Below are 11,532 nucleotides of genomic sequence, written 5' to 3'. Positions count from 1 at the left end.
AGCCAGTCCCATACTCAGTCTATGCCTTAAAATCAGAGGTCTGCCTATGGAGAGAGAGCCCGGGTCTGGGTCTGGGGGGAGCTGGGAAGCCTGCCTTGGGACCCCTGGAGCTGACTCAGCTTAGGGGTCTCAGTCACATCCTTCAAAACCACCGAGGGGCCTCAAAGTGATGAGTTTGCAGGGGCAACGATGGTTTTCTGAGGTTTTCCAGTCCTAGCCTGGCCTGATTACTCCCAGTTCGCCCCATGCAAAAGGCAGGCTTGATTGCACAGACAGGGGATAGGCAGAGCTGCAGTCTGAGAGAGGGCCTGCACTTGAGTTTTCTCCCCACCATCCAACTGTTAGAAGACACGGCAACACCTCTGTTTTCTCACCTTTAAAATGACAGTAGTAGTGATATTTATCTCAGGGGCTTTGTGAGAGTCCAGTGAGAAAATGTATGCAAACACAAGGTACCTGGCCCCAAAGTGGTACTTTATAAATGTGTGTTCCATCCCTAAGTGTAGACTTTCCCCTTAGCTAAGCAGAGGCGGTGCAGTTTAGTAATCACATGCATGGCATGGATTGGAATTCCAGCTCAGCTACTTACCAGCCGAGTGACCTGGGGCAAGTTACTTGACTTTTTTGAGCCCCACTTTCTCTATTTAAAAATAGGCATCACAATAGAGTTCCTGGCACATAGCCAGCACTCAGTAAAGGTTAGCTATTTTTACTGTTTGCCGGGGAAAAAGAGCAATGCAAAAAAGCAATGTAGAAGAATGTCCACATTGGCTCCTATTGTTTGCTGCTGTGGTCTTTGTTACATTTCCTGAATCAGGGAATCTGATTGGCACAGCTGTCGACTAGCCTATGTTGCTAAACCCACTAGTTCAATGCTCAGTCCTCATTTTATTTGACCCATCAGCAACATCTAACACAGACGAGGACTCTATCCTTCCTGAAACACTTTAGTCAGTTGGCTTTGAGGACACCGTACCTTTCAGGTTCTCCTACATTCTCCCTCTGGCTGCTTACACTTGGTCTTGCTACCAGTGCCTCTTAAACTCTACAGGATCAGAACACTGAATTTTTCCAGGGCTTAGTTCCTGGACTTCTCTCTTCACTCACTTCTTAGGTGAGCTCCTTTAGGCTGATGGCTTTGAATATTACTTTATTTTATTAAAAATTTTTTAATGTTTATTTTTGAGAGAGAGAGAGATGGAGTGTGAGTGGGGGAGGGGCAGAGGGAGAGAGAGTGAGACACAGAATTTGAAGGAGGCTCCAGGCTTCGAGCTGTCAGCACAGAGCCCAAAGTGGGGCTTGAGCCCAGGAACCGTGAGATCCTGACCTGAGCTGAAGTCAGACCCTTAACCGACTGAGCCACCCAGGCGCCTGGCTTTGAATATTATTGAGGGCCTGGTGACTCCCAATTGTGTATCTCCAGCCTCAATCCTCCCATAATTGCCAGGCATGTGTGTCTTTTTTTTTTTTTTTAAATATTTTTATTTATTTCTAGGAGAGAGAGAGAGACAGAGTGAGAGGGGAGGGTCAGAGAGAGAGGGAGACACAGACTCCAAAATAGGCTCCAGGCTCTGAGCTGGCAGTCAGCATAGAGCCCGACGCAGGGCTTGAACCCACAAACCGCGAGATCATGACCTAAGCGAAAGTCGGACGCTTAACCGACTAAGCCACCCAGGCGCCCCACCAGGCATGTGTGTCTAACTGTGTACTGAAATCTCACTTGGATGTTTAGTAGACATTTCAAATTTAAGATATCCGCAATGAAACTGCTAGTACCCTTACTCCATTTTCCTCCCCTCCCTTCCCTGCCCCATGCCAAATGTACTCCTCCATCCATTGTCGTCTCCGTTTCAGATAATGTCAACTTTATCCTTTTAGGAGCTCTGATCTAAAAGCCTGAAGTCAGTCTTGACTCTCTCTCACATGCCCCATCCAAGCCTTCAGCAAATCATGTTGGTCCCGTCTTCCAAGTATACCCAGGACCAAAGCACTTCTCACCTCCAATGCCACCACTCTAGTCTAAGTCACCGTGGCTTTTGTCCGGGCTTTGACGCTGCCTCCTATGTAGTCCCCTGCATGTGCCCTTGCCCACTTCCTTTTCTCTCAGTACGGCTCAGAGTGATCATTTCAAAATAAAATTACATTCCCTCAAAACCCTCGCCTTACTCAGAGGACTTACAAGGCCCTGCACGATCTGTCCCTTGCTACCTGCAAGTCCCTCTCCTAATGCTGTTCCCTCCCGTCACCCACTCCAGCCACACTGGTCCGCTTGTCACTCCTCTGACACCACAGGTGTGCTCCAGCTTTTTGTCCTCTTATATTTTAGGTAGGTCTTTTATAAACAGTTTAAGGAATTTAGTTTATATCTATACTGACGACGGCTTAATGGTTTAGTACATTTACATTTATTGTGGTTGCTGATACACCTGGATGTATTTCTGTTGTTTTATTTTGTGGCTTCTATTTCTCCTGCCTTTTGGGTGATGCTTTTCTACTCCTTTGCTACCTTCTTTTGGATTCGTTGTCTTCATTTTCCTTACTATCAAATCCCACGCTGGTTTGGCAGTTCTATATTCTATTTTCAGTCTTTGTGGTCACTCTTGTAATTTTCATGTGCATATTTGACTTAGCAAAGTCTAAATTTGACAATTTCTCTTTTCCTAGGATACTTTAGTTTTGATGACCTCTTCCCTTCTTACTGTACATGTTGCCTGGTATTTTAGTTCTGTGTTCTTTTTACCTCTCCAAATTAGTCTTTATTATGGTTGTTACACTAAAAAAACTTTTTTAAACATTTTATTTGTGGTGCCTGGGTGGCTCAGTCGGTTAAGCGTCCGACTTTGGCTCAGGTCATGATCTCACAGTATGTGGGTTCGAGCCCCACGTCGGGTTCTGTGCTGACAGCTCAGAGCCTAGAGCCTGCTTCAGATTCTGTGTCTCCCTCTCTCTCTGACCCTCCCCCACTTGTGCTCTGTCTCTCTCTCTGTCTCAAAAATAAACTATTAAAAAAAACCCATTTTATTTATTTTTGAGAGAGAGAGAGAGAGAGAGCAAACGGGGAAGGGCAGAGAAAGAGGGAGACACAGAATCCGAAGCAGGCTCCAGGCTCTGAGCTATTAGCACAGAGCCCGGCACCAGGCTTGAACCCATGAACTGTGAGACCATGACCTGAGCAAAGTCAAAGGCTTAACTGACTGAGCCACCTAGGTGCCCCTATTTTATGTTATTAGTACTTGATTATATAAACTCATATCTTTAACCTCTCCCCCATACCTTCTTACATTTCATTCCTTCCTTTTATATATTCTTTAGTTACAATAAATTATACTAAAAAAATAAAAATATTTTTTAGTAATTTTTTTCAGTGAATGTCTGTTAGTATAAAATTCTGCCTTAAAAAATGTAGTCTGCCCTCATTATTTAACATAAATTAGCTCATTATGGAATCTTAGGTCAACATTTATTTTCTCTCAGTATTTTGAATGCCTTTTGTCATCTGTCTCCTGTTGTTGCTGTTGGGAAGTCTGCAATCAATCTAATTGTCTTTGTGCATAGTTTTCATTTCTTTTTGATTGCTGTTAAGATCTTGTCTTTGATTTTGGTGTTCTGCAGTTTCACTATGATCTGTATGTGTGTTCCCTGAATTCGAAGATTAGTATCATTCATCAAATCTGGAAAATTCTCTCATGGTTACTGTCTGTTGGTACATCTTTTGTCATCCTTTTATTTTCAACCTACTTATGCTTTAAAAAAAACCCAATCTAACAATTTCTGCCTTTCGAATGAGTCTTTCTTGTTCATTCACGTTTAATGTGATTATTGATATGGTTGGATTGTATCATGTCATTTTTGTTCCTCTGTTCTTTCTTTACTGTCTTCTTTCATATTAAATGAATGTTTTAGTGTACCATTTTAATTTCTTGGTTATTAATTCCTTTTTACTATATTATTTGAGTTACTAGAGTTGCTAAAGGAATTACAATGTGATCATAACTGATTAACATCTTATTAATTCTGGTAAACTTATAGAAGCATTACTCCAATGTGTCTCTTTTTTCTCTCTCCTCTTTGTGCTGTTACTGTCATGTATCTTTCCTGTGTATATGCTATATATTATAAAGCAGTGATCGCATTATAATAAGAGCTTTGTGAAATTTTATGCCTTTTAAAGAAGTTAGGAGAAAAAAATGAGAAAAACATATCTAGAGAGTCTTTTATTTGCCATTTCTGGTCCCCTTCATCTCTTCCTATGGATTTGAGTTACCATGAGGTATCACTTCCCTTTAGCCTGAAGAACTTCCATGATTTCTTATAAGATAGGTCTGCAGCAAATTCTTCAGTCTATATGTATTTGGAAACATCTTTAATTTTACTTCATTTTTGAAGAATAGTGTTGTTGAACATAAAATTCCTGGTTGACAGTTTTTAATTTCAGCATTTTGAATATACCATTCCACTGCCTTTGGGGCTCATTGTTTCTGATGAAAAGCCAGTTGTTAATCATATTGTTGTTTTCTTGTATGTGATGAATTGTTTTTCCCTTGTGTTATTAACATTTTCTCTTGGACTATGACTTTCAACATTTTGATTGTAGTGTATCTGGCTATGGATCTCATTGTGTTTAACCTACTTTGAATTTACTGAGCTTCTTTAATCTGTGGAATAATGGTTTTCATAACACTTGGAAAGTTTTAAGCTGTTATTTCTTCATTTCTTTTTCTTCCCCTTTCTCTCTTTTTCTTTTGGGATTCCCATTACATGTATACTGCTTTACTTGTTATTGTCCCATAGGTCTCTGAAGTTCTGTTCATTTTTACTCTTTTTTTCTCTCCATTCTTCAGATTGGATAATTTATACTGATTAAATTTACTGATCATTTCATATGCTGAGCCCGTCTAGTGAATTTTCCACTTCAGTTATTGTACTTTTCAGCTCCAGAATTTCCATTTGGTTCTTTAAAAGAAATAATTTCTATCTTTTCATTGTGGTTTTTTATTCATGAAGTTATTGTGCTTTCTTTTAAGTCTTTAAATATGATTTCCTTTACTTCTTTTAACATATTTGTAATAGCTGCTTTGTAGTTTTTGTCTGTAAATCAATCATTTGGGAACATTCATATTTTCTTGTTTATTTGCGTGTCATAATTTTTTTGTTGTATACTGAACATTTTAGATAGTATATTGTAGCCACTCTGGATTCTTACTTTACCCCTGGATTGTTATTGCTTTGTTTATGTGTTTGTTAATCCCTGGACTAAACCTGTAAAATCTGTCTTCCATGCTAAATGTGGCCTCTGGTGTATTCACTAAGTTTCTTTTCTTTCTTGCTTTTATTTTTAAGCCTGGCTTCCTAGGTGTTGTCCTGTGTCTGTATAGCTTAGTGTTCAGCCAGAGATTGGTCAGAGGTTGTGCTCAAAAACCTTGAGCCAGAAAGCCTTCTCTCTGCTTATGGTTGTGTGTGTGGACTCAGGAGTACAAACTTCAGGCTCTTTTTAAGCCTACCCCGGATTTTGCTTTTTGCCAGTCCCTCTTGCACTCTCTCTGCACACGTGCACAGGCTCCTTTGGCCAGAGAGGTGTGGGCAGCTTGCGACCTCTCTGGTCTCTGCTGTGTATGCACTCACCTCTGGCTAACTCAGGATATGTAGAGAGCTCATCAAACCTTCTGTAGCTGTTTCATCCCCTGGAACACTTCTGTTAAGTTCCTGCCTAGTCTCTTAGTCCATTGATTGTCCCAAACAATGTTGAAATCTCAGCTTAGCAGTGCTGCTGGCTATTCCTGTTGTTTTTTTTTTCCTTGTTCTTGATACTATACCTGACAATATTCCAAATTAAGTAAACCCAAATTAAGTGGCAGTGGCAATGAAACAGCTGGTTTTCACAGCCTGTCTCACCCTGATTGAGCTATCGCAACTGATAGAGCTGGGAACTTGAGTAATGGGAGCAGCCCCAGGCAAGGACACCCCAGACTCAGGCTGTTCAGTAATTTTCATGTATATGTTTCTTTGTTGTATACCTTTGATTGCTTTTCAGAGTAAGGAAACGGTTATTTTTGACACTTTTGTCCAGCTTTATAGCTATCTTGCCTGTCACTCTGTCATGCTTGAAGTTAGAAGTGTGGAAAATTCTCCATCAGTATAATTATCTCTTCTTCAAATATTGCCTCTTCTACATTCTATCTAGTCCCTCATCTGGAGCTCCTATTAGTTGTTTTGTTTTAAGATTTAAAAAATGTTTATTTATTTTTTTGAGAGAGAGAGAGAGAGAGACAGAGCTCAAGTGGGGAAGGGGCAGAGAGAGAGGGAGACACAGAATCCAAAGCAGGCTCCAGCACAGAGGTGGAGCTGTCAGCACAGAGCCCGACATGGGGCTTGTACCCACAAACTGCGAGATCCTGTTCTTTCCTCCATGCATCTTAACCTCTTGTTCATATTTTCTATCTCTTTGCTTCTTTATGCTGCCTTCTGGGTAAGCTCCTTAGATATATCTTCTGAGTCACTAATTTTCTTTTCAGTTGTGTCTCATCTATGATTTAACTCATTAATTATGTTTTTGATTTGACTTTTTTTCAGTTCTGAAAATCCGGTTTGGTTTCTTTTTAAATATTTCTAGTCTCTGAAGTTTATATTCTCTTCTTATATATTCAGTTTTATCTTTTAAGTTTTAGAAGTTTTAAACGTAGGGGGGCATGGGTGGCTTAGTCGGTTAAGCGTCCGACTTTCGCTTAGGTCATGATCTCGCGGTTCGTGGGTTCGAGCCCCGCGTTGGGCTCTGTGCTGACTGCCAGCTCAGAGCCTGGAACCTGTTTCAGAGTCTGTGACTCCCTCTCTCTCTGACCCTCCCCTGCTCACGCTGTCTCTCTCTCTCTCTCTCTCCTAGAAATAAATAAAACATTAAAAAAAAAAGAAGTTTTAAACGTAGTTTAAAAGCTAATCTGTTTTAGCTAAGGTTATACTGCTATAACAGATGAAGCTTGAATTCTCAATGTCTTAATTCAATAAAAGCTTAGTTGTTTATATCCATTTATTTTAGTTATCTATTGCTGTGTGACATATTATCCTCAAACATAGTCTTTCACAACAACAAATATGTCTTATCTCACCATTTCTGTGAATCAGGAATCTGAGTGCAGCTTGGCTGCGTGCCCTCTGGGTCAGGCGACTCACATGGCTTCATTAAGGTGTCGGCCAGGGCTGTAGTCATGACATGGCCTGACTGGAGGAATATCCACTTCCTCACTCATTCCTATGGCTTTTGCCATGTGATCCTCACTGGCTATTGGCCAGAGTCATCAGTTTCTTGACATATGGGACTCACCATAGGGCTACTCATAACATAACAGCTTGCTTCTCCCAGAGCAAAGACTCTGAGAGAGAGTGTCCATGATGGAAGCCACAGTCTTTTTGTAATCTAATCTCAGTAGTGACATTCCATTGTATCTGCCATGTTCTATTTGGTACAATAAGTATTGGCCATACTCAAGAGGAGGGAACTATCCAAGGGTGTTAACGCCGGGAGGTGGAGATCATTAGGGGCTCTGTCAGAGGTAGTATGCCACACGGCCTGGTATGAACTGGTCTTCAGTGGAGCTTTATCTGTGAGAATCCTGAACAGCCTGGGTTAGGAATTTGCTCCTCAGAAAACATTTTGCAATCGCTGCTCTAGACTGTTCCTGGCCTGGGACCATTTTATGTTAATTTAAAAACAATTTTTTTAAACGTTTATTTATTTTTAAGAGAGACAGACCATGAGCAGGGGAGGGGCAGAGAGAGAGGGAGACACAGAATCTGAAGCAGGCTCCAGGCATTGAGCTGTCAGCCCTGAGCCTGACACTGGGCTTGAACTCACGAAATGTGAGATCATGACCTGAGTCGAAGTCAGATGCTTAACTGACTGAGCCACCCAGGTGCCCCCATTTTTTGTTAATTTTTCATTGGCAGGGAGGTGTCTGGGTCACCTAAACCCATGCAGACAGAATCCTGTGTCTATGTGAAGATCAGCTTGTGGCTACAAAAATCTTAGAACATTAGTCTACTTGTCCCTTCCTGCAGTGCCTAGACTACAGAATGGCTTCCTGTCATCAGCCTGTGCTGATAATTAATTTTTTTTTTTAGTCTGTCTTTCATGAAAGGTGTCCCCTTTCCTACCTTTACTGAGGTTCTCATTTCCAATACTGTGTTTCATGTGGGGCCCAACACTTTACTCCCACACCCAAGTGATTATTAATACCTAAGCCCTTTGGTCCCTGGGACCAGCAACCTGCACCCCCACCTCCCACCACTACTGGGCTGTGTGCAGCCCTGACTCACACAGTTAATATTCTGATTTTCCAGTCTCCTCTTTGCTTTTGTCCCCTGGGGACACATCTTGCTTTCTTGTGAGCTCAGCTATGCATATAAAACATTTCTTATATTTTATCCAGTGTTTTAGAGTGTTTTGAAATGGGAGTGTTTTCCAAGGTTAGCTAAACGAAATGACATAGGTGAACTATACAGGATGTTGCGTAGGCCCCGGATGAACCCGCTGACTCCAGCACGGACAGTTTCAGTTAGACCTAAGCAAAGCGTATTCTGTACCCTGGGAAATATTTACCGGTTCTAAGTCTGGTTTGGAAAAAGGCTAAGGTTCCCATTTTCTAAAAGGATTCTTTGGCTTTGACTCTACTGAAAGTGGGGGCTGGGAGAAGCAGGGTGGAAGACAGTGCAGGGATAATAGGAGAATTCACAGCACGTTACAATTTTATAATCATAGTGTAGTAAAGATCAGCACAGGTGCAATATTCCTCAGAGAGTCTGTACAAGTCTGTGTTTCCCTTGGGTCCTGGTCCCTTGTGGGACCACCTCAGAAGCTGCTCTTGCCCGGTAGAGATAGAAAGTGTGTGGCCCCGGGGAGTTTCTCACCTTCCCTCTGTCTGCCTTGGATAGAGTTGGTCATAGGAATAGCATATGGTTGGGATTTCAAGAGCTTTGGAGACTCTGGGAAGGAGGGGCCTCTGAAAGGCATTGCCATTGTGATTTAAGAACCTCTGCTAGATGCCAGATATTATGTCTAGAACTTTACACATAGAAGAGGCTTGGAGATACAGAGATGAGCTGCAGAATGAGATTCCTTCCATCTGTGGTACCCAGGATGCTCTCTACTGGGGTTAGATCAACTCTCCCATGCCCCCAGAAGGGTCCCTCTGTGCTGGATTGGTTCTAGTTGGGGTGTATCTTGAGCCTAGCCTAGAAATAGCAGGAGTTAGATCAGCTCCTGAGCTCCAGGAAACATCCCTGCACTGCTGGTCCTTGGCACCCCAGAGGTCCAGAGTTAGGAAACTGAAAGGTAAACTTGCAGAAGTCATGATGAAAGCCACAGCTGCCACAGAAGTGTGGTCTGTGCCAAACATGGCTGAACTTAACTTCTACAGGATCTTGGATTGATTTTTCCATGACCTATGATTTCTGTAAACTTGTAATGAAGTTATTTTATTTTATTTTATTATTATTATTTTTAATGAAGTTACTTTGGAACAAGCCACAGAAAGAAGTCCAGGCACTCCTTTTTGATTACTGGGTCCACACTGGAACCACTGAATCTGAATTTTCAGGAAATTTTGTCCCTGAGCTTTGAAGCAGCAAAGCAAAGAGAGGCATATAGTTAGAGAGCCTCGGGTTCAGATCCTTGGAGTGGAGCTTGAGTTAAGGTAGGTTTAACAAGGTCCACGGGAGATTCTGATGCTGTCAGTCTGGCAAAAGAGCCAGGAAACCTGGCATTTAACTTTGGTAAATGATGCCCACTTACAATCTGGGCATCATTGGACAGTTCATCCATTCTCTCTGAGCCTTAGTTTGGGCAAACCAAGATCAGTAGAATTGGATGGCAATTTTTGCTCAATTTGAGGTAGAATTTAGTGATGTCATGCTTTGGAAGTGGAGTTATGGAAACGTCAAGTTGCATTTTACATATGAGTCAAGACACTACTTTATCTGTTGATTGCACATTAATATGATGCCATGAATCTCTTGGGAGATGTCACAAGATGCTACCATGGGACACTTGGTGTCATATTTACCATGTGGATGCTACCGAGGGCCTTGTTGATGATTTCCTCCAATGGTCTCTACGTAATCACTCATGGAGAAATTTCTCTTGGGCTCAGTAACAGGAATAGTTGTGGTTCTCATGAGCAGTGGCTTGTTTCCAGGTAGGTCCTGAGACCTTCACATGCCATCGACTGAGGGCTTAGAATATACCAATACCTGCACCAAATGCCTCACATGTTTTTCTTTGAGTCCCCTAAAAATCCCCATGAAGATGGAACCATTATCATTCCCATTGGGCAGGTGATTAAACTGAGGCCCAAAAGCTTTAAGTAGTTAGTGCTAGGAAGTAGCAAAGCCAACGCTTGAGTCCAGGTGGGTCTTGCTCCACAGCCCATGCAGGTGACCTACAGGCTATACTCCTTAGTGCTTTGGCTGCTCTGAAGCTCAGGGTCAAATGTGCACCCATCCTGTGCTCTGGGTGTAGAGCTTATCTCTGGACCACCTACCTTTATTTTTCCTTTGTGCCTGTTTTCTCATATCATATGAACAGTGCTGCAGTCTCTGCGGTACATTTAGTCTTAGTGCAGTGCTAGGGGACACGGTTCCGTGAACAGAATTTTTGTTTTGCTTTTTTTCTTAGTTGCTTTAATTTTTTAAAAGACACCATGGATTCTGTATCACAAAATATCAAAACGAAAACAAGAACCTCAGTCAGCAATGGCTGAACTTTCCTTAGAGGATGAGGGCAGGGAAAGAATCAGCAGGCCAAACCAGAACCTCAGTCGGCAGAAGGTGGGAGAAGGCTTGGAACCCTTGGAGGTTAATAACTTTTGCTCCATCACTTACCCATGAATTTCTGCCAGCCCCATGGTATATATCTCTATAGGTTGTTGCCAATCAGTTTTGTAATGTAACTGATCATAAATAATAAAATAAAAGGTGGCTTTCCCTGCAGCTCCCCACCTCCATATTGGGCAGCAAGGTGGATACCCCTGGTCTGCTCCCTCAGGGTTAGGTGAGAGAAAGATGAAGACCAGGCACTAGATGGAGAGGACGCTGAGGTTGTCCCAGGTGTCTGGGAGAGGCATAGATGGGGTGGGAGAAGTATCAAGAGGAAAGACTGAACCCCAAGACGGCCGAGGCAGGCCTGGAGAGCCGCACAGGGCCGAGGAGCCCTCCACCTTTCTGCGGATCTAGATATATTCCTAAGGCAAAGCACCTCAGAGATACCTGCTCTCATCCCAGCACCCCTGTAACTATCCTCCCGACCCCCCTGCCCCCAGCTCAGTGAGGAGCTGAACCAGCAGCTGGAGGCCGTGTGCGGGTCTGTGTTTGGGGAGCTCGAGTCCCAGGCGGTGGACGCCCTGGACCTGCCCGGCTGTTTCCGCATGCGGAGCCACAGCTACCTCCGGGCCATCCAGGCCGGCTGCTCTCAAGACGACGACTGCCTGCCCCTCCTTGCTGCCCCTGCCTCTGTCTCAGGGAGGCCCGGCTCCTGAGTGTGTGCCC

General features: G+C 42.9%; 1 protein-coding gene across 1 annotated transcript in view; it reads left to right on the top strand.

Annotated features, from left to right (window-relative positions):
• DLGAP3 (DLG associated protein 3) overlaps positions 1-11,532 on the top strand; it is a 46,587-nt gene that overhangs the window by 8,444 nt on the left and 26,611 nt on the right. The window contains 1 exon segment of the mRNA XM_077753185.1: positions 11,307-11,526. Coding sequence (XP_077609311.1) covers positions 11,307-11,526 — 220 coding nt within the window.

The sequence above is a fragment of the Crocuta crocuta genome, unplaced genomic scaffold (genome assembly GCF_008692635.1).
Source record: "Crocuta crocuta isolate KB4526 unplaced genomic scaffold, BGI_CrCroc_1.0 scaffold303, whole genome shotgun sequence".
NCBI lineage: Eukaryota > Metazoa > Chordata > Mammalia > Carnivora > Hyaenidae > Crocuta > Crocuta crocuta.
Note: the sequence above shows the minus strand (reverse complement) of the source record. Positions and strands in the feature narration are given on the sequence as shown.